This window comes from Callospermophilus lateralis, chromosome 20 (genome assembly GCF_048772815.1).
Source record: "Callospermophilus lateralis isolate mCalLat2 chromosome 20, mCalLat2.hap1, whole genome shotgun sequence".
Taxonomy (NCBI): domain Eukaryota; kingdom Metazoa; phylum Chordata; class Mammalia; order Rodentia; family Sciuridae; genus Callospermophilus; species Callospermophilus lateralis.
This window is the reverse complement of record NC_135324.1, coordinates 12,499,072-12,522,643: the sequence shown is the minus strand read 5'-3', so window position 1 is coordinate 12,522,643 and position 23,572 is coordinate 12,499,072. Positions and strand designations below refer to the sequence as shown.

The 23,572-nt window shown below is 44.9% G+C and overlaps 1 protein-coding gene across 6 annotated transcripts in view; it reads left to right on the top strand.

Annotated features, from left to right (window-relative positions):
- LOC143385570 (contactin-4) overlaps positions 1 to 23,572 on the top strand; it is a 271,910-nt gene that overhangs the window by 154,125 nt on the left and 94,213 nt on the right. For all 6 annotated transcript variants that reach the window (XM_076841028.1, XM_076841026.1, XM_076841027.1 and 3 more), the window contains exon 9: positions 5,548 to 5,698. In XM_076841028.1, coding sequence (XP_076697143.1) covers positions 5,548 to 5,698 — 151 coding nt within the window. The remainder of the gene's footprint in view (positions 1 to 5,547; positions 5,699 to 23,572) is intronic.

Here is a 23,572-nt window from a genome sequence, read left to right as displayed (position 1 = left end):
CACAATAGGATATATTTCTCAGCCATAAAAAGGAACTGTGGACACACTCAACAACTTGGACATATCCTAAGAGCGTCATGCTTACTAAAAAAAAAAAAAAACCCATAAGTCACCTATTATATGATTCCATTTATGTACATAATATTCTTCAAAATAACAGCAGTGCAGAGATGCAGAGATTCATCGTTCCCAGGGATCCGGGGTGATAGACAGGAGAGGCCAGGTGTGACTTTTAAGCACCAGGAAGATCTTTGTGACAAACTCTTCCTGGTGCTTCTTGAAATCGGCATGTGTGATAAAATAACACGGAACTACAAACACCCTTCATACCAGTGGTCAGTTTCCTTAGCTGGACATCGTGCCCTACTTACTTAAGATGCAATCATTGGGGTCCTGATTGCATCTTAACTGGGTGAAGGACACACAGGACCTCTCCGTATTCTTCTTTATCAACCCATAATTGTTTCAAAACACAAAGTCTTCTTTTTTTCCAAACAACTCTTTTCCAGCACGGATGTCCTCTGTGGCTGGTGATGGAAGGATAGCGTAGTAATGGAAATCGTGGGCAAGAAAGGTCAAAAAGTGCTCATGAAACAACACGCTGAGTTCTTTACGTACGCAACACAGATTCTTTCATTCAGCCCCCCCAAACAACCTCATGACTGCAAATATTGTGTCTTTCTGGAAATGATGTCTTTCTCACCCAAAGGGAGTAGGGTTCCGTAAATGCAAGAGCTGACATGATAGTTAAGGGTTATTAGGGTCTGAGGAAATGGGGCATTCACTGAATTTTAGGGTATGGGTTTTGGGGACATTAGAAGGGACACATCATGCTTCCAGTGGCATGAAAAAAATCATCATGTTCAGAGCTTTCCTGGGTGTCTCCTTATGATTCTTGATGAGGGAGAAGAGATTTTTTTGAATTCATCGCCCTGCAGTGGTGGACCCAGAGAGAAGACATTTTTCATTGCAGCATGCATTCAAGATCGCTCCCCAGGAAGCCAGGAGGGGTTGGGGCTTTTATAATCTGAGAGTGGCCTTCTCCCCTCTGTGGGTGGAAAATCTGAACGGATGCATTTCCTCCAGGCTGGGTTTTATGGAACGATGAGGTAATGGTTAAAGAAAAATGGGCCAAGATTCAAATCATATGAAATTCTGAACTTCCAAAGGGCTGGCCTGAAGAGTCTCCACCAACTGGCAGTGCTCCCAGAATGTTTCTGGGGACCAACTGTGATGGAGCAGGCATGACTTAATTGTCTTTTCCTTTTCAACCGCACAGAAAAACATCATCCTCGTGCATGCCTCAAATCCAGCTGCCACTGGGCATCTGGTTAAAGAGTCAGCATTCCACTCTGTCCCTTGGTGCAGGCACAGGCAGAACTAGTTTTTCCCACTTGCATTTCCCATGGACGAGAGGTCGCTTGGCATGACTGGTCCCCATCCCGAGGGAGAGGTGCCCTCTGGGAGTTCATCTGAGAAAAATCTGCCCTTTCAATTTAGCAAATGAAGATCCCCTGGTATTTGAGCTGCTCTCAAACTCTCAGATGGTCATCTTTTAAGCAAAGAATAAGCAACGTGGTTTTGGCTCCATGGGGAAAGCACAAATAACCGGGGAGGGAGCAGACTCCATGGATCCGCTGTGCCCTTTTGTTGGGCAACAGAGTCAGGCATCGGATGGGCTCACTTTCTGGATCGGAAATGGCCACCAATGACCGGAGGAGGTCTGCGTCGATATAGGTCACGCACCGGAGTGTGACTTAGCCACTGAAGACTTCAATGGGACGTGGGCATACGGGGAAAAGGTTGTACAAATTAGAAATTCGTTTTTACTGGGCAAGGACGGAGGGTCCAGAGTTTGGCGACCCTTGCTTACCTCTTCCTCCAGGGTCATTGAGAAAGGACATATTGGGAACACACCCATGCTTTTCCTTTTCCCAGAGACTGACTTGTTGGTGGGCGATGTTTGCTTCCTTCCCAGGGGTTGCCTTGTCACTGGGAAAGGAGGTATTGGGAAAGGATCGACGTTACCAATGTCGTACCCTCTTCCCAGGCCACAGTGTTTAGGAGGTTGTCATTTCTGTACCCTTCACATTGGACCTTTTTTTTTCTTTTCCTTTTTCTGATCCCTTAGGAACTTGCTGACGTATTCTTCACATTCCCTATGCAAGGGGACCAGGGGTAGGCTCTAATAGTGCACCACTGGGAATCTTACCAATAACTCCCTAAATGACATCTCTGTGAGAATCAAACGGCTCAGGCCCATTTCACTTCTCCTTCAAGTATTTCCTGGATCAAGGTTGAGGGATCAGAGCAAATATAGGGCACCAGGAAGAAAAAAAGCACCAGCCCCCAAGCCGGGCATCCATCTGAGGTGAAAAATGTGGTCACAAAATGGCGGAATGTAAGGAAGCCCGTTAAGGTCAAATATTCAGAACCTGAGGACGCTCCAGTGATTTTACCCTAGCATGGGGACAGCTGGTAGATTTGCAGGGTTAGATAATACCAGGAGCCAGGTCATCAAATGGAGTAACCAAAAGGAAATGATTTAATGTACAATTCCATTTTTTATGGGTGGAAGATGTTCAAGTCAGTCTTATCTCTGGGATATCCAAAAGTTAATATGTGCATAAATAATGTATTTAAAATACCTTTGAAACTTGGAAGGTGTTTGTTTTCTGCCTTCTGTGTGTCTCGGTTTGTTATTTCAAATCCTGCAAAAGCAATATATATAGTTTTTTTGACAAATACACCCATACATCGTGCACAGTTTGATTTATATAAACTCATTCCAAATGCAACAGCAGAATTCCTCCTGAACAGATGAAAAATATCTGCCTAGAGTGATAAAAATATGTGTGCAGAAAGATAGAGTTGTAAGAAGGGATTTTTTTATATGAGAAAGATTTGTAACTGTATTTCAAAAAATACCCTTTTTAAAAAACTTCTAGAAGACCTGATTTTTTTTTCCAACATTTTTATGTCACTTCTGATGTTTACCTAAGCCGAGAAGTCTTTTCGGAAACACTTTTCTGTGACATTGTTTAGTTTATTTAGGATTGGTAAGTGGTGAATAATGTCAACATAGCATAAATGCTGGATTTATTTACAAGTATTTAGTAAATACTTAGTATTTAGTAAATATTTAACTAAGGGTTATTTACACAACCCACTAACAAATCAATATAGCTATCTAAGCAAGAAAAAAAATCTTTCATTGCACATGAATTCTATTTACCCCACAGCAATCTTCTGCTTGTCAATTTGACCCTATAGATAATTAGTTTGTTTATTTTTATGATACTGGGGATCAAATCCAGGGGCTTTATCATTGAGCCACATCCCCAGCCTTTTTTTAAAAAAGGGTCTCACTAAGTTGCATAGGGCCTCACTAAATTGCTGAGGCCAGCCTCAAACTTGTGATCCTCCTGCCTCAGCCTCCTGAGTTGCTGGGATTACAGGTGTGCACCACCATCCCCGGCTGACCACATGCTTCAATATTGCTGTTCCTATTGCATAGTTCTTCATCTGAATGCACTATTGCTATAGAGCAGAAACATCTGTACTAGCACTCTGCTTATTCATGTCCTTTATCACTGTAGAATTGGTTTCTGAGTTTTGAACTCATCTCATGAATTAGAGGCACCTTGGTTGAGAAATCAGTTGCCTACTGGATTCATTTATTTAATAGCACCTTCACATAGTAATACCAGGCTCCTGGGTATCTGGGTAAATCTACTGTCCAGCTGAACAAAAGCACTTAATAAAAATGTAGCTTCTTCCAGCGAAGCTCGTTTTTATTCTTTTTAAATCGCCAGCTTATGATGCAGGTACGTTGAAGACACTGGCTCGCATTTCCCACTCATATACATACATACAGGCTCGCTCCCATTTTTCCTTTGATTAATTATCGGTTTGAACTTAAATGTCACCTTCAACGTGTCTTAAAATCTTGAATTTCATCAGATCAACTGCAGGGAGGCAAAAAAAAACACAAATAAGGTAGATTATAAAATTTAAATAAGATAAATCTGCCCACTGATTTCAAAATTCCTCCTCACCCGTGAAGTCAATTAACTCAGAAGAAAATAGAGGTTTTTCAGAAGGCATCTTTTGTCTTATTTTTTTTTTTTACAGTGAGGATACAGATGTCTATCTTTTGTCTTAGGAAGGCGTAGTTTTTTTTTTTCTTTAATGTATTATTTCCTGTGACTTTATAACCAGTACCAACATGAGGGGATTTTTCAGAACACTAGTTGTAAGCCTGCAATGTAGTTTTCTAAAAGTCTGCGATCCAAGACTATTTTAGGGTCAGCTTTCTCATGGCCATGACCAAAAAACCTGACAAGAACAATTGTAGAGGAGAAGTTCATTTGGCATTCACGGTTCCAGAAGTCTCTGTCTACACAGCCAGCCAGCTCCCTGGCTCTGGGCCCTAGAGAGGCAGAACAACATGGCGGAAGGGTGTGGTAGAAGAAAGTGGCTCTGCACGGGCCCACTAGGGAGCAGAGAGTTCTGCTCACCAGGGACAAAATATATACCACAAAGTCATGCCTTCAGGGACCCATCTCCTCCAGCCTCCCTCTACCTCCTGCAGTTACCACCGAGTTAATCCATATTAGTGGATTAATGCATTGATCAGGTTAAGGCTCTCATAACCCAAACACTTCTTAATTTTCTTGCATGGTCTCACACATGGGCTTTGGGGGGACACCATATATCCAAGCCATAACGAAGACCAAGCTGTAATTTCCCCTAAATAGAACAAGCATTGCATAAAGCTGAACAGAGCCCTGGGTTGTAAGAAGTGCCTGGAGGGTGGCCGTACAGATACTTCAGCACATTTTCTGTATATACACAGGGTGTAAGGGGATAGAGCGCAGGTAGAGACTGTATCAGAGAGGCCATGTTTCAGCCCACACATCAAGGAAAAAAATATACGGATTTTTCTTGTTTTGTTTCTATCCCTTTTGCTTCTGTGAAATTTTTAAACTTTTGTTCTCTAGAAAATGAATTTGTGAGCATGTTACTGGGAATTGGGCCCAGGAGTGCCTTACCACTGAGCCACATCCGCAGTCCTTTTTATGTCTTATTTTGAGACAGGGTCTCATGAAGTTGCTGAGGCTGGCCTCAAACTTGAGATAGTCTTGCCTCAGCCTCCTGAGGGTCTGGGATTGCAAGTGCATGCCACCACATCCCGCTGGAATACATTAAAAAAAAAAGAAAAAGAATCCTCAATAGAGTAATAAGAACATTTTATATCAGGGAATATACCAGACCCATCAAGCTGTATTCATATAACTTCTGCATTTTAGCATATAGAAATTACAGCTTTAATTTTAATAAATGCATCAAAACCTAGGGTTCTCCTCCCTTTAGGACAAATTCAGCTTCCTGCCTTTGATGGACAAAGGAACAATAACTGCATCACAGAAAGAAAAAGACCCCAAATCGATCTTGTGTGTGTGTGTGTGTGTGTGTGTGTGTGTGTGTGTTTCTTTTTCCCCTTGCAAGAGAATTCATTGTTTTATTCTCTATTTTGTCTTCCAGCGGCGGGTCCGGATTTCTCGAGAACACTCTTGAAGAGAGTCACTCTGGTCAAAGTGGGAGGGGAAGTGGTCATTGAGTGCAAGCCCAAAGCATCTCCAAAACCCGTCTACACCTGGAAAAAGGGGAAGGACCTATTAAGAGAAAATGAAAGGTACTCTCCTGAAACGTTTGGAGCCTTTGGTTAACCTGTAGGAATCTCTTGTCTGCTCGTGAGAAGTGGTGTGGGGGTATTTATTAGCTTTACTCCGGGGCCAAGTGTTAATGAAAAGGCTGATGCTGTATTAGGGAGGAGGTAAATTCTGGGTTTCCTCCTTGAGATCGGTCCCGTGTAGAACCCTCTCTGCAGAAAGAGAATGCACCATTCCCTGTGGAAACTTCCGGAGCTGCCTGAAGGTAAGCTTAATGGTAGCCCAAGATCTCATTGGTGGATTTGCTCACTCTCTCGGTACCTGCTACTTCCTTTGAACAGAAGTCGAATGTGACAAAGAAGTTCGATTTTTCTTTGTTATGGCACTCTTTCCAATATTTAGCAATCTTTCCAATATTTTTGCCATCTTTCCAGTATTTTAGCAGTCTTTCCAATATTTATCTGTGTCTCATAAGTTTCCTTCTTTGAGTTTATAAACATGTCTCATTCCAACCTTGACTTCTTATTATTTCGATGGCATCTTTTTTGAGACAACAGGTTTTCTTCCAATACCTAAACACGTCACGCTTGTATTTTCTACCATCCGTGGGCTGCATGTAGAAAGCATGTTGTTTATGTCCTTTAAACGGATGTGAGTTACTTGGAGTCTGACAGTTGGTCGTATCCATCGGCACACATTTCCAAGGCTTTTCCTTGGCTGCCAAGAAAAAAGCCTACAACGTATCCCAGACCTTTGTCTGTAATTTATGCAGTTTGCTAGAAAAATGCTAATTATGCTGGAGTTTGTTTGTCACCTATAAGACAGGGTTTACCAGCTGTATACATAATGATTTTAATTGGTGCTGAAGGTCAAGTACTCAAGGATGCAATAAGGATGCCTATCAAAATGTGCGTGTCTACCCTTCACACCTGTACACCTTTGAATTTGCATATACAAATTAGATCATGGCGCTGATGAGGTTGTCCTGTTTAATGATTTTTATAAACAAACCCGGTATGGAATATACATGGTGAACCCACACCCATGTTAAATGCATAAGATGCGTCCCTTTCTGATTCCTGTGTACCCAGAAACCAGCATAGGGCTGGGGACAGAGCCCAGTTGGTAGAGTGCCTGCCTTGTGTGCACAAGGCCCTGGGTTCAATCCCCAGCACCACAGAGGAGGAGGAGGAGGAGGAGGAGGAGGAGGAGGAGGAAGCAGCATAGTTCACTGAATATTGATCTTCAAATTTGAAGCCTCACCTGCTAACTGACAGCAAAATTTCATATTTTGCAAACTTAACCAGGACATTCATTTCTATTTCATCTCATTTTTTTTTCTCCCCAAAAAAATGTGGCCTGGGAGGTTACTTTTCTTCTACATTTCGAACACAATTAAAATATAACTTGAGTGCACCGTATGCGTGACTTAGAATAAGGCTGTAGTTTTTGAATTTTTGATTTTAGGATGGCTTAAGGACACCATGGTGAGAAAACAGCGGCGCAGGCAGTAAGCATGTCACAAACCCTGGATGAATGACGTTCATAGGATAGGTCCACCAGGTGGGGCTAAGCTGTGTGGCTGCTAGATCAGCCCACAGTGGCCTCACACAAGGAAAGGTGAGGGGCTCTGCTGACAGCTGCTGTCCCAGAGAGACAGGCCTGGTGGACCAACACCCCCAGGAACATCTCCATTGCAGAAGGAAAGTAGCCTCCTATCCTCGGCTCTTGGAGTCTGCCTCCAGAGGCATCACTTGGCCCAAAGAGGTCACGTGGCCATACAACCCAGAAGAAAACTGCAATCTTGCTATGTGCCTAGAAGGACAGAGACAAGCTAGTATCTCCTTTATTTGTTCTAATTAGCTATCCATGACAGTAGAATCCACGTTGACACATCAGACGTAAATGGAGTATGACTTCTCATTCTCCTGGTTGTACGTGATGTAGACTTAGAACAGTCCCGTATCGTGCACATAGGGAAATAATGTCCAATTAATTCCACCACCATTCCTACCACTATCCCTCCTCCCCTGCCTTCAGTCCCCTCTGCCTGATCCAAAGTAACTATTCTTCCTTAGCACCCACCCCCTAATTGTGAATTAGCATCTGCATATCAGAGAAAACGTCGGACTTTTGGGTTTTTTTTTTTTTTTTTTTTTGAGGATCGGCTTATTTCACTTAGCATGATATTCTCCAGCTCCATCCATTTACCAGCCAATGCCATCATTTCCTTCTTCTTTAAGGGCGAGTAATATTCCACTGTGTATGTATTACCTGATTTTCTTTATCCATTTATCTGTTGAAGGGCACCAAGGATGGTTCCATCGCTTAGCTACTGTGAATTGAGTTTCTATAAACATTGATGTGGCTGAGTCACTGTAGTGTGCTGATTTTAAGTCCTTTGGATACAAACAGGAGTGCGATAACGGGATTAAAGGGTGGTTTCATTTGAAGTTTTCTGAGGAATCTCCATACTGCTTTCTAGAGTGGCTGCAACACTTTGCGGCCCTACCAGCAGCGTATGAGTGTGCCTTTCCCCCCACATCCTCACCGACATTTACTGTTGCTTGTATTCTTGACAGTTGCCATTCTGACTGGAGTGTAGAGAAGTCTTGATTGCATTTCTCTGAATGCAAGAGATGTTGCACACTGTTTCAAATATTCGACAACCTACGATCTTTAACAGGGTTGTTGGCTGCTTACCTCTGCTGTAGCTTAACCATCGACACAAAGCCTGACTGAACTACCCTTGGGGAAGCAGAGTATGGGTATCAAGAATCCTGTGGGAGAAAGGAATTTAGTTATTTCCACCGCTTGACTCCCCGCAAGCTGTTCTCTATTCCGTTTTTGTTCTTGATACTCTTGATTTGATTAACAGGGTTCAAATATGCTTCAACATTTACTTGACACTAAAAATATATTTAAACTTGAGGATACTCCCCTGTCATTACCCAATTCCTGCTACTTGTCGTCTCCACCTCCAATGTCACCGGGTTAGTCCCAAAATGTCAATATTAGCACTGCATTCTCCACGTGGGTGCTGTCTTCTCACCCAGGAGAATACCTCTCACGGCTCTGCTCCGCTCCTCTGCCTCGCTTAGAGTGTATTAACCAAAGAGACCCAACTGGGTAACGGAAATGCTTTCAAAAACTGGCCGGGGTGGGACCTTAAAAGGAAATGGCACAGACTTTAGTGAGTGTCCCATCAAAGAAGACACCTGCCACTCAGCCATACAGAGAGGCCAGTCTGGTGATTTTCCATCTTATTTTTCCTGAGAAGCTCGATGTCAGAACTTTCTTTGAAGTTCTAATTTTTTAAAAAATAAAGAAATTGATTTGTTTGAGTATTTAAGGTAAATACACTACAGACCAGGCATAATATGGACTTGATCTCTGGATCAAGTTCACTCTTGGAAAGACATAAGCGCGCTCGAACATTTCACCGTTTCCAAAAAGAGTAAAAAAAAGAAAGGATTTTGCTCTTGTTTCCTCGGGAGTAGGGAAGAAATTCTGCTATTTTTCTCCTCTTTTTTTATACAGAAGAAAGAAAATTAAGCGGCTGAGTCAATGAAAACCATCACATCAAATCATACACCACTGATTATTTTAGTCAGCTTGTTTTTCTTCGCGGTGACCAAAAGGAATCTGAAAAGATCAATTAGAGGAGGAAAAGCTGATCGGGCTCATGGCTGTAGAGGCCTAGATTGACAGATGGCTGACTCTGTAGCTCTGGGCCCAAGGTGAGGCCGGACATCCTGGCGGAAGGGCGTGGTGGAGGCCGGTGCTCTGGACACAGTGACCAGGAGAAAGAGAGTTCTGCACACCAGGAACAGAATGTAAATCCCAAACACACCCTCACACACCCACCCAGTGACCTGGCTCCTCCAACCACACCCTACCTGCCTGCGGTTGCACTCAATTAATCCACATCAAGTGGATTAATGCGCTGATGAGGTGAAGGCTCTCATGAGCCAATCATCCCCCCTCAGTACTTTCTTGGGTTGTCTCTCACATGAGCTTTTGGAGGACGCCTCATATGGAACCCATGACACGGATTTAGACATGAACAGTTTAAGAGAGGACTGGCACCGTAGTCCAAGACCAAGGGCATCCAGGGTTCAGTAGCAGCTACTAATGCACTGCCTGGTTAGCCCACATGCTCTTTGAGGATATAAAAATCTTAAATCAAAAGCACTGGTATAGCCCTGAGAAATAAGACCTTATAATCAAGCATCCCTTTTTGTAATATTGTGCCTCGATTCTGTTTTGAAAGACTCGCCCAAACTCTACCTATAAAAAAAAAAAAAATGATCATTATTTCTAACGGTAGCTCATTGTTCACAAATGGATTTGCACTAAAAGTGTTAGAAGCAACATTTTAAAAACTCAGAAGTGTTTTTCTGTTTGTTTGTTTTTTGTTTTTTATCCCATGATGATTTTGTAGTTAGCTCAGTGGATATAGACTCAGAAACGCTGATTTAATGTTAACCTGTTAATTTTTTTAAATATATGTGTTTTTTTTTATGTTCCTGATGTACGCTTTTATGTTCCTGATATGGTTTTCTATTTGTTTAGAAATTCAACTCATATTCCCAATGGCATTATCTATAGTAAGCCAAGCATGTTTTAAAAATATTTTTAACTGTAGATGGACAAACAATACCTTTATTTATATATATATATATATATATATATATATATATATATATATATTTATTTATATGTGGTGCTGAGGATCGAACCCAGGGCCTCACACGTGCTAGGCAAGTGCTCTACCACTGAGCCACAACCCCAGCCCCTAAGCCAAACATCCTAATCAAAGATGAAAAATTTGAACAATTTTCGGAGCTTTGTGTAGGGCAGGGAGCACATCCATATCCATACAACACTTCTTGTTTTCCTGGGCTTTTACCCCGGGATCAGCGTGTAAGCAATATCAGACATGGGAACAGGAAAACCTTGTCACCGAGCCCTGGTATTTTAGTTCTCAGGACAGATGTCTAGTCACCGTGAAAATAGTTCACATTATTTGGATGGAGCGCTTAAGTCTCCTAACTGGAAAAACGTTGTTTATTCTATTTACTTTTCATCTTTTAGACAGATGGCCCTTGAGGCAAATAAGACTGGAGTTTCAGCTATACGGAAAGCATCCAAATTTAGAAATTGCAGAATAATCAATAAGAACCTAGAATCCTAGAATTGTGGAGTGGGATTATGAACACGGAGGAAACACTCAACTCTAAACTGGCTTTGGTGTGAATCCTGGGGATTCACGGGCTCACTTACCTGCACAGGCCTGGGATGGGCTGCTCCCGTAGGTGTGCCAGGGCTCAAGGGCTCACACAGCACCCCGCCCGCGCTGGCCCTCTGTATTTCCCAAGGAATTGTAACAGTTCCAGAGGAGATCTTCTTTTTATTTGTTGTTTTTAGATATACATGACAGTAGGTTGTATTTGGACACATTACACATGCATGGGGTGTGACCCATTCCGATTTTGATCCCATTTTTGTGGTTGAACGTGATGTGGAGTTACACCGGTCATGTATCTATATAACAACATAGGAAAGTTATGTCCAATTCATCCTGCTGTGTTTCCTATTACCACCCCTCTTTCTTCCCTTCATTCCCCTTTTTCTAATCCAATGAACTTCTGTTCTTCCCCCTCCCCTGTTATAAGTTAACATTCATGTATCAGAGAGAACTTTTGGCCTTTGGTTTTTTGGGGACTGACTTATTTCACTTAGCATGATATTCTCCAGTTCCATCCATCTACCTGCAAATGCCATGATTTCATTCTTCTTTAAGGCTGAGTAATATTCCATTGTGTATATCTACCATATTTTCTGTATCCATTCATGTGTTGAAGGGCACCTAGGCTGGTTCTATAGCTTGTCTATTGTGAATTGAGCTACTATAAACATTGACGTGGCTGTGTCCCTGTAGTACATATTACAGAGGAGTGGGATAGCTGGATCAAATGGTAGTTCCATTCCAAGTTTTCTGAGGAATCTCCTTTCTGCTTTCCAGAGTGGTTGCACCAGTTTGAAGTCCCACCAGCAATGTATGAGAGTACCCTTTTCCCCACATCCTCGCCAGCATTCGTTGTTACTTGTATTCTTGGTCATTTCCATTCAGACTGGAGTGAGATGAAATCTCAGTGTCGTTTTGATTTGCATCTCTCTAATTGCTAGGGATGCTGAACATTTTTTCATTTACTTGTTCACCATTCCTCCTTCTTCTTCTGTGAAGTGTCTATTCAGTCCCTTTGCCCGTTTGTTGATTGGGTTATTTGTTTTTCTAGTGTTGAATAGTTTGAGTTCTTGGTGTATCCTGGAGATTAATGCTCCATCTGAGGTGCAGGTGGGAAAGATTTTCTCCCATTCAGAAGAGACTTTCAGAGCACTGACATGCTTTGATCAGCGTCCCTCTCTAGACCACCCATCTTCAGGGGGCGTCTAGTTATCCAAGCACTGAGTACACAGAGGTAGGTCCTCCCATGCTCATCCTTGAGGGAGTGGACGGGCATAGGTTTTCCAAGAGAAGTCCAGGTGTGGCCACCAGAGGAGACAAGGCGCCCAGTGCTAAGTTCCCACCGATCCCATTTCTTTCCAGGACTGGGGTTCACACAGTGGATGGCTTTCATCCTCCCTTGGTTATTTCCAGTGACGTGGACCCTAATAATTGCTAGATGATTGTGTTCCACTCAACTTCCGCTGATTTTGGGGTTTGCTTTCTGGCGTTAACCAACAAACCTAACCCCTTCCCTTTCTATATTTGTTGGGAGTTGCCCTGGCTCCAAAGACTAACTTCCCCATCCTCCAAGAAGAGCTGTCCAATGGTGAGCCCTGCTGGCTCACCTGATCCTTCCCCACCAATCAGACTCGCCCTGCTGGCTCACCTGATCCTTACCCACCAATCAGACTAGCCCTGCTGGCTCACCTGATCCTTCCCCACCAATCAGACTAGCCCTGCTGGCTCACCTAATCCTTACCCACCAATCAGACTAGCCCTGCTGGCTCACCTGATCCTTCCCCACCAATCAGACTCGCCCTGCTGGCTCACCTGATCCTTACCCACCAATCAAAAAGCACCCCATGCCAACTGTCAAACCCCCCCCTCTATAAATAGGCATTTTCTCGGACTCATTCTTTCAATATTAATCTCTGCTCAAGTCCTCTTTTAATTCTTTTGCAAACCTGTATGTTCCGCGGGCTCCTGATATCCTTATTCTGACATGGTTTGACGTCTTCTCATTGTTCAGATCATGCTTATTTCAATGTCTTTCTCCCTTGTCCCCAAGAATGAAAGCAGTATTCATAAGGGAATAAATAATGTCATTCATCCACACGAAAAAGGATGGTCATTATTATTGTCCAGTGATACCTATAAAGAAGAAAAAATCACCTTCAGTGCACTTAGATGGCAAGGCTGGCAAGTATATGATGTCATCGAAGAACTACCTCCCCACCATGGTTAGTTAAAAAATGTTAGCCTCGGTTCTTGGAGGGGTACATTTAGGTGTTTAGAAAATTGATTCCAGGGAAATATTTTACTTTCTATGGAAGCCAAAGGAATGAGTGAAATGTGACTCTAGTTAACAGTGAATGAATATTCCCTTATTCTTCCTCGTGCCTGAGAATTTCTCTCCTCCCTTTCAGAGGTAAACTAATACCTCAGGTCAGACGAAGGGATGATAACTAGGTCTAGATGTGCCACTGAACGTCTCAGAAGAGAATCTCAAATCGACAGCCTGCATGTCACGGGCGAGGTCTCAGAAGAGCAGCCCAACTGTTGTGTCAAATCGGCCAAGTCCACTTCTATCCCAAAAGCCAAGCGTTCCTTGGGGACTTACCACCTGCTCATCCTGTGCTTGGCCCTGGGGAGACAGAGGAAAAGAAGACATAAACCCAGACCACAGGATGTCCGCAGACTACCACCAGTGGCACCCAGTGGCAAAAGAACCACAGAAAAGCCTCCATAATCCTGAGGGATGCGTTATAAAGATGAGATACGGAGCAGGAACCTTTAAAAGATGCAGGGCAGCAGAGGCCTTGGGTTTGATGTCTCTAGAGTCTGAACTTGAGCCTGAAGACCCCCGAGAGAATCGGAGGACTGTACCCAGGGACGACACAGCCGCGTGCATGCAGTGGGGAGATGGCTTTGTCTGCAGCACTGAGCAGGAATGAGACCGGGGTGCAGAGGTTGGGGGTGCAGAGAGGCCACCCGCAGGCAGGAGTCCTCCGGGAGAGCAATCCCAAGGAGTTGAGGGACAGCCACCTCCCGATCTTGAAGTGGAGGGACAGACACTCGGGCTGTGAAAGGCTGTAAGGGACGTGGGAAGGAGGTGGATTGAAAAATAGAGAGGAGAAACCAAAAATGACTCATAGTGATCCAATGTCACCAGCTGATTGATGGTGGTGTCATTTGTCAACATCATGAATATCAAAAGAACAAGTTGGGGGGCCAGGGTTGTGGCTCCGTGGCTGAGCACTGGCCTAGCACGTGCAAGGCGCTGGGTTCGATCCTCAGCACCACATAAAAATAAATACATAAAATAAAGGCATTATGTCCCTCTACAACTAAATATATATATATTATATACATTATATATCATTTATATATTATATTTTAAATATATATGTAATATACATTATAATTATATATTATGTGTAATATTATATAATATAGTAGTCTATATATAATATATATTAATAAAATATATATGTAATAATATATACATTAATTAACATATTAACATATATGTTAATGTATGTTAACCAGCATATTAACATATATGTTAATAAATGTTAATATATGTTAATATATTAGGGGGGAATCAGAAGGTTAATATTAACGTGTTGAATTCAAGTGCCGGCAAATAGCCATGTCACTTTAGTGAGCGGCCATTCTGGGGTCACCATGCTAGGGGAGCCTTTCCCCACTCACTGATCTGAACAGGTGAATCTCCCCACCTGTCTCCCTGCTTTATGGATTCTGGGCTACTTCCCACCATCTCACACAGATGTCTGTCTTCCCCACCGTCCACTCAATCAGAACGTCAGTACTGAGGACAGAAGCTGGGCACATTTATGCAGATGTGCCTGTGCGGATCGGGAGTAGCCAGTGGAAATTTAGTATCTTACCGTCGTAGCTGTGGGAATTCTGAAATGGGTCTCCTTGGGCCGAAGCCAGGGCCTCAGTAGGATCCTATTCTTTCTACAGGCCGTAGGGGAGAGTCTGTTTCCAACTTCTGCAGGGTGGCCATTCCCCCATCTTCCAAGCTCACAAAGGCAAATTGTCCTCCCACGGAAGGACTCTGACCCCCTTTTCTGCCTGCCTCTTCCATCTTGAAGGACCATGGTGACCATGGTGTGCTTTGCCACATTCTGCAACACTTGGCGTCTGCCTGGGATACAGTAAGTGCTCAGTAAATGCATGTCCAGCAGGAAGTTCACAGATGCTGCTCTGAGTCGAGGGCTAGAGACACAGCTAGCCTCTGTCAGTAGCTAAGAAGTATCAGAGCCGGGCTCAGTGGTGCATGCCTATCATCCCAGCGGCTCAGGAGGCTGAGGCAGGAGGATCGTGAGTTCAAAGCCAGCCTCAGCAAAAGCAAGGCCTTCCCTAAGCAACTCAGTGAGACCCTGTCTCTAAATAAAATACAAAATAGGGCTGGGGAGGTGGCTCAGTGGTTGAGTGCCTCTGAGTTCAATCCCTGGTACCTCCAAAAAAAAGAAATCTTCAAGTGGACAGATTCATCCAGAGAGTCTTGTAGAACGAGTACACCTGTGGATCAAAGAAAGGTGCCCAGGTGCCCAGACAGACACACCGTTTTAGTCTGGCAGGGCCTGCATGGTCCCATCTAGCTCTCTGGGAAAATATTCAACCCACCCAGGAGTAAAATTTCCCTTTTCTGTGTCTTACCTGGAGACGTTGACATCTGCCTCTGAGGGGAAATTAGATCCTGGCCTTCCTGAGCCTCTCTTCCTAAGGGTATTCTGAAGGATGTGGGAGTCCACGTAAGACCTGGTAGGAAATCCCAACCCAGGGCCACAGGCGCCATGTTGGTGTGGAAGCCAGGTCTTGGATGCCTGCAAGGTGGGAGGCAGAGCATTACCTGTGACGGCAGGTATTGACCCCGAAGGCCTGCAGTGTCCCCATGGGAAGGGAAGCTCAGTGCCTGAGGCCTTGTGTTTCTCTTCCGGAGGCAGATTGCCTCTGTGTGTGCGCTTAATGAGAAACCTGCCCTCCGGATATCTCTTACAGTTTCTGCAGAGCTGTACAGCTGTTATCAGGAATTCTGCCCTGGGGAACAATTATGTTATTGCAATAATTAGAGGCAGTTCATCTCCATAATAATGGAAATCCTGCCTCGGAGGCAAAACTACCGGTGAAAGCAACCCAAGCAGGCGTCATTGCTCCAGTTAGAATCCGTGGCCCTGCGCTTAGTGGTGGCACTCTGTCACTTTAATTCTGCATGTGCAGTTATGGACATGAGAGGGTCTCCCGCGCTCCACATCCAGACCTTGAACTCTCTCCCATTATCTCAGCTTGTTTTTCCAACCCTCTCCTCCGAAGGCAGAATCAAGGAAGGTCCCCATCTGCCGACCTTTGGCCACTCCATGTCTGGAAAATTCTTCTTTCCCACAGACCCCTCTGTCTCCTAAAAATGGCCGTGGGCCTCCACCTGCCAACCTCCGCACTCTCTTCCTTGCCCAAGATAACCAGTCAGTCCTCCATTCTATTTTCCCCTCCCCGGTGAAGTAATGAAAGATCTTTGATCCATATAGAAGGACAGAAGGAAAGGAGGGAGGGAGGGGGAGAGGCAGAGAGCCGAATTCGAGGAGAGTCCATCTTCTGCGCCTGTTAACAAGGCCACCTCTCAGCCTAGTGTTTAGGATTATTATTTTTTTTAATGCAGAAAAGTCAATGTCAGGGGTCTGGGGTGGTAGCTCAGTGGTAGAGCACTTACCTAGCATGGGTGAGGCACTGGGTCTGATTCTTATTCATTTATAAATCAATCAATCAAAGGTGAAAAGATAATTTTTTAAAAAGTCCCCATGTTTCTGCTTTGGAGTTGTCTGCAAAATAAAAGAAAAAAAAGAAAAAAGAAAGCCTAGTTGGTTCGCTTAATTGGGTCCAGGCTGATTGACCAGAGGGTGGTTTTGTGTCCACATAAGTAAATAAAAAAATGAGGGTCCATTGACAACTAAAAAAATATATATATTAAAAAAAAAAACAGGATTTAAAAAAAATGATAAAAGACTCCTTTTATACCTATATCAGTACATGTGGTTCTCCATTGAGATTCATCTGGAAGTTTTCAAAACTGACATAGGACATTTTAATGCTGAATACCTCTCCATCATTCATGCATGCAACTGATGAGTACCAACAGGGTCCCGAGATTTCTGTCTGCTTGGAAAGACGGCTCATTTTCCTGGGAGAAATGTCACCTCTGACTCGGGGAATTCCAGGGCGAGATGGAGCTTTTGAGAGAGACCGAGGGTTTTCAGCCTCAGCGTCTTAGAGGGGTGCAGCACATCCCCGCGGATGAGAACGGGTCACCACACCCTGATTGTCACGAGGGAGTGGGGCTGGGGGAGGGAAGGAGCCCCGGATCGGATGCTTTGTAGGGATCTCACACAAGGAGGTGCTTTGAGACATCCCTCCCGGACATTCGACCACGTACAGCCTGCGGCTCCCGGGAATCCGTGGCTCCCCTTGTACTGATTTTACATTGATGCAGAAACTGAGCTTTTCTAAGACTCATCGCAGAAGTCACAGATCACTACTGACCTGCAGATGCTCCATGGGACGTAGTGTCCAAACCCCAGAATCCTCTTCCCGTGGGGTAAACGTTTGTAGAAAACCCCGGAAGCCCACCATCGGCTGGTCTGAGAAGTCACCTAGCCAAGGATCCACTGAACCTGGCTTTCTCTGACGAGCCTGGTCGTATATTGGCCGGCGCCAGGCTTAATATTTTTAAATTAAATTCCAAAACAGAATCATGTGGACTATGTTATAGAACCTGACTTGTGACATCTCTGGGTGATCTTCCGTACTCTGCGTGCATCTCTATATTACAGTAATTGGCCAGAGCGGAGGAGAGGTACCCTTTCAGCCAGGGGAAATGCCATCTCCCAGTTGGCCATGTGACTCCTGACCCCCCGTATGGAGATAGAGGGTCCGTTGCTCTTTATGACTACCCTACCATTATTGCTATCTCTCAGGAGAATTAAAAGAAAGCGAAAATATCTCTTGCATCTATTCCTCTGTCAAAAAATGAAACAAGAATGCTTAGTCACAAGGGCCTCAGAGCCAGGCACAGTGGCACAAGTCTGTCATCCCAGCGGCTCGGGAGGCTGAGGCAGGAGGATCACGAGTTCAAAGCCAGCCTCAGCCATAGCGAGGCCCTAAGCAACTCAGTGAGACCCTGTCTCTAAATAAAATCCGAAACAGGGGCTGGGGATGGGGCTCAGTGGTTGAGTGCCTCTAAATTCAATCCCTGGTTTCAAAAAAAAAAAAAAAATGAAATAATAGTGAATTTTCCTGTGTTTTCACATATAAGCACAGAATATCACGAAAACATCCTCACCCACTTCATTCATTTCCATTATCCAGCTGCAGTGGTTTGTGGGTCTACATGTGGCTCTGTCCCTTTACGTGACGGGGATGATTAGGGAGGACAGGAAGGTTTTAGATGCCTCCACCTAGCTGAGGGGGTCTGGACAGGACCCTCTTCCTCGCCCCCCAGGTTTCTTTTGAAGCTCCCAGGAAAGGTTAAACAACAGGAGCTCCCAACAGGGTGGAGATGCGTCTAATGCACCCTTCGAGGTTCTTTGCATTTCTGTTTTGCCTTTTATCTTTGTTTTCTCCACCAGGGCGACATGAGTGACAGGTTGTCAATTATCCGTCTTTTCAGACGATATGAAAATCCAAACATAAAAGCGCCAGCCCCCCTGTCTCTCTCCCGTGGTAAACGCCACACATCTAAGGACACCCAAGTGAAAACCGCCCGCCCCATTTTTTCTCTCCTGGGTGGCCGATGGTCAGGCTCCCTCCGGTGCTGACGGACCAAGCAGGGAATTCAACTTGCTTTTTAAAAACCAGGAAGTCGTTGGCTTCCCACACGAGGGCTCCTAGTAAACTCTTGTGCCATTAAAGCTGTCTCTTTGAGAGGAATGAGCCCTGGCTACATTGTTTATTCAATTTAATTGTAGGGAGGAAAAGAAAAAAAAAAAAAAAGAAGAACTCATAGGGGGGAAATGGTTTGTTTGAAGTGGTTTTCACCAGTCATGAGCCACATGAATGAGTGTCCAATTAAAGAGGGGCGCACCAGGACGTGGATAATAGCCACATCTGTTATCTTAATTAAACCAGTTACTATATAAAGGAGCTTCCGTGAGCTCACGGTGTTCCAGGGGGCTCTGACCTAGAAACTCTGGGAAGCTCTGTTCTCTGGGCGGGATTCGGCTGCCGCTGGGTGTCCCCCCCCCTCGGTCCCATTACACCCTAGACCTGACACAGCTCTGTGATCGAGGGACCTACACCTAGGTTCATGGCCGTGGAGCCTGGAGAGAGGAAGAAGCGGAAGTTCAGGATGGAAAGTGGAACAAATCAAACAGGAGAGAAAAAAAAAAAAAAAAGAAAACCTGGTGTCCTTGGTCTCCTGACTTGGAGGGCAGGGAATAGCGCTGACCAGGAAGGAAAGGGGAAAAGTAAAGGGACCAATCACTCACCGACTCCATCACGGGCCGAGCACGCAGGAAGAGCATCTAAAAAAACCATTTGAAAATCATTTTCAAGAAGATAAAAACCTGAGCATCCGTGATAGTCAGGGTCTTGCTCAAAGCGGACACCATAAACTCCAGTGATTCCCATTCACCTCAAAGACAGCCTCCTGGATTGGAGCACGTGCTTCTCTCTGACCAAATCTGCTACGTGTCAGCTTTTCTACTTAGCTACAATCGCACTGGCTCTGCTCTTCCCTAACTGTGGATGGAGACGTGAGCAGGTACAAGCTAAATTCTGTTCCAGGAATCCGTCGCTGGGGATACGGCCCCTTGTGTGCAACTCCAGCTCCCCAGAACTCCTGCTGGTTGCTGTCCCATCAATACCTGTTGGTTAATCTTCTTTTCCAGCTCTCAAGCCACCCCATGTCCTTGCAATAAATCCCTGCAGCAGTCTGGCTGGGCACAAAATCACCGAGCTGCCAAGAGGCACTTGTAGGTTCAAACAGGAACTACTTTATTGCCCGAACTCCACCAGCACTCCACAGGGGCGCTTCCCGGGAACTCTCTCACCCTCCACCAGGCTCCGCGCACACTCTCCCAGGAACTCCAAAGTAGCAGGCGCCGGAGGCAGCAGGCGCCACCCTATTGCCGGACAGCAAAGGTCTATATACAACTGAATACACAGCTTAACTTAACTGTCATCATCTCAATGGCTCGCTGGCGTCACCTCTCAACCACTCTCCCTCTGGCAAAATGCCAGGTGCCACCCTGACCTGGCTGTGGCTCTCAACAAATCCCCCTTGTACTTAAGTTAACAGAACGTCTTTCGGTTGCTTACAACCCCGAAGCTTTAACTGCTCTTGGCCAACTCATGGATCGTGTGTAACAAGATGATTCTTTCTCTCCATCTGCCAAAGAAAAATGAGAAGCCCCCTCTTAATGGCCTTTGGGTCTTTATCTTGGTTCTTGCCACGTTGGAGCAGGATGACTCACTAACTAGAATATCCTCGAAAAGCTCCGGGAGGCAATTTGAGACGTTTGGCTTCCCAAAGGAATTTGCAGTCGATGTAGATGTCACCCACCTGATTCGGCACCTCATCCAGGATGAATGGAGCTGTGGAGCCCAGGGAATGGCAGGGCTTCCCGGAATCGAAGGGGCTGTGACCTGTCCAGAGTCCCGGGAAGGAGAAGCACAGGACTGTAGCCCATCCCCACCGGAGAAGCCAGAGTCGCCCAAGCATTTCGACAGGAGCTGCAGAGACCTTCCTGAATCCCAAGATGCTCTATCCTCGTGGCTCATGGACTTTCCCTTTATAACTTTAAACAGATAACATTAATCATCCGTTTAGAGGATTCTGCGCCCCTGCACTAGATGAAGTTAAAGCCACTAAGAAATGGAGCTTTCCTCGTCTTTGGAATATGGATCTTAAAATTTGTGCCCAGCATTCGGCACCTCATACACCTTCCATAAATACGTCAAGAATGAACTCACTCATGGTAGAACCTTGGGCGGGTGACTTTACTCGACAGCTGATTTCCCTGCCTGTACCATGGCGATAGCAATACTGACCACCTTACAAAAGATAATATGAGCGAGGACCCATAAAGGGTTAGAATCATGGCACCTGTGACTCTGGGGATAATAAGAAAAGAGGAAAAATGAATCTCCCCTCCACTTTGGAGACGAGAAGACATCTGGGCTGCTGTGTCGATTGGGTTCTCGTATCATCAAGCTTAATTAATTGGTTTAAAATCACTTTGAATCATGCCTTCTACCTAATTCTAAGAAGCAGTTTAACTTTCCAGATGAAAAAGGTCTCCTAAGAAAAGGTTCGCTCTCAGGGTTCTTACACAGATGGGGGAAGAGGAGAAAATGTTATAGCTACGGGAAGGAAGATCCTACTCCCAAGGACGTTCTGAAATCACTCCATAGGGAGTCTTGCTGCCAACCCTGGCCTACAGGGGAGGAGACGCATGGAACTTTCTAGAGCAGAGGGAAGAGATGGAGCTCGCTAGTCTTACACACAACTTCCCATGTATCTTAAAATCTTACTCCAACACTCTTTTGGAAATTGAGACAACTTGTATACCATAAAAAGGGCGATATCACCAGGTGCAGTGGCCCACGCCTGTAATCCCAGTGGCTCAGGAGGCTGAGGCAGGAGGATCCTGAGTTCAGAGCCAGCCTCAGCAACAGCAAGATGCTAAGAAACTCAGTGAGACCCTGTCTCTAAATAAAATGCAAAATAGGGCTGGGGAGGTGGCTCAGTGGTCGAGGGCCCCTGAGTTCAATCCCTGGTACCCCTTTCACCATTCCCCCCTAAAAAAAGGCAATATTGAGGGAAAGAACTCAGGGGTCACCTTTGCCATCTCTGTGGCCTTGAACAGGCCATTTAACTTCTCATCTTTAATGTAGGCTTAATAATAAGTGATTGTGATGCTCTGGGGAGATTTCATCAGATGAGAATAGGACTTGTAAATGGTGAACCCCTGGAGAAGTTTTATTCTGTGCATTTTGTAGATCTGTGCCCATTTTTACAGAGATGGGATTAGATTATAGCATCCCCACTGTTGTAGAACTGGGTTTTTTTTTTCATTGACAGCATTTTCCTAGATATCATTCCACACTGAAGGATATGACATTTGCATTTTATACTTCCATTTTGAGTGGTTCAATCATATTTGCATTTTATTATTTTGTAAACTCTCTACAAATATTCATTATTGGCTCCTAAAAAAGAAAAAAAAGAAACTCACTTAGAATTGCTATCTGGGCTCCTTTAATTCACATCGACTGCATCCTGTCTCGAGGGTTCTAATGAGAATTGCAATCACAAGTGGAAGTGTCCTTGTTCAGAAACACTTGGGAGCAGAAGTTTTGGATTGGGGACTTTTTTCAGACTTTACAGTCGTTGTAGATATGCAATGAGATGTGCAAAGGGGACCCAAGTCTACGCAGGACATTCATTTTCTGTTTCTCAGGCACCTCCCCTGAAGGTCATTTCACATAGTATGTTTTAACTGTTGTGTGGAGAAATACAAAGCTTCACGGGGTGGAGTCTTCCACCTGTGGCACCATGTTTGTGCACCATGTTGGATTCTAGAGCATTTTGAACTTCATATTTTTAAATTAGGGATGTTCAACCTGAAGCAAGTCGGGAAGTTCCAAGCCACCCTATGGCAGGCCTCTCTACCAACGGGATCAAAGTTAGAGCCGTTAGAGTACCTGGTATGTGCTACGCGTTTTCCGAACACCACGTCTAAGTGGCCCCCAGACATCCCTCACTATCACGCACATTGTACCCTTGACGGAACTGGAGCTTATCAACGTGAACTAACTTGTGTCTAGACAACCAGATGACACATGGCAAAACCAGAAACGACATCTGTAGGTTTATTTAACTGCAAAACAACATAACCTTTGTCTCCCACTTCAGGAATCCCAACTCTAGCTCAAATTGAGCACGGCGAGAGCTGATCTCACCCTGTCTCTCGCTCCCCTCAAACATGTCTCCGCTCTGCGCCCCGTTTCTAGGAGTGGTCTGGGAAGGAGACCACCATCTGTCTCTCAATCTGCTCCAACAAGCAGCATATTCCCTCCAGGGTCCAGCTACTCCTCTGGGTAAGGTTCATGACCTGTCAGATTTGATGACCAGCTTTCATGGTCTCCTCTCAGCCTTTCTATAGGGAGTAGACCACTTCCTGGCTTCTGAAACCCTTGCCCCTCCTGGTATCCAGGACCCTATAGGCCTCTGGTTTGGCTTCTACCAAGTACCCAGATACCAGCCAGTTCTCAGTATGTCTGTTGGGTTCTCCTCCTCTAAGCTGACCCAGGGCCTCCTGTATGGGCCTCCGTTTGTCTCTACGTCTGAGTATGTTTATCTACCTCATAGCTCTCTAACCTGTCTGAATCCTGGGGACGTCCAAGTTTGTATTTCTGAACCAGAATTCTCCCTGGAATTTCAGCGCGCTCTATGGAATGACCTATTTATCGTCTCCCTAGGTCTCTGCTATCCATCTTAGGAATAAAAAGTCCCAAGTCTGATACACAGACGGTCTTCCCCGTCTCGGCGAGAGGAGGAGGGGGTGGTCAAGCTTGGTTGGGCTATTGATTGGGATGACACATGTTCTCTGAACCACCTAGAGGGGATTCATGGATTGAG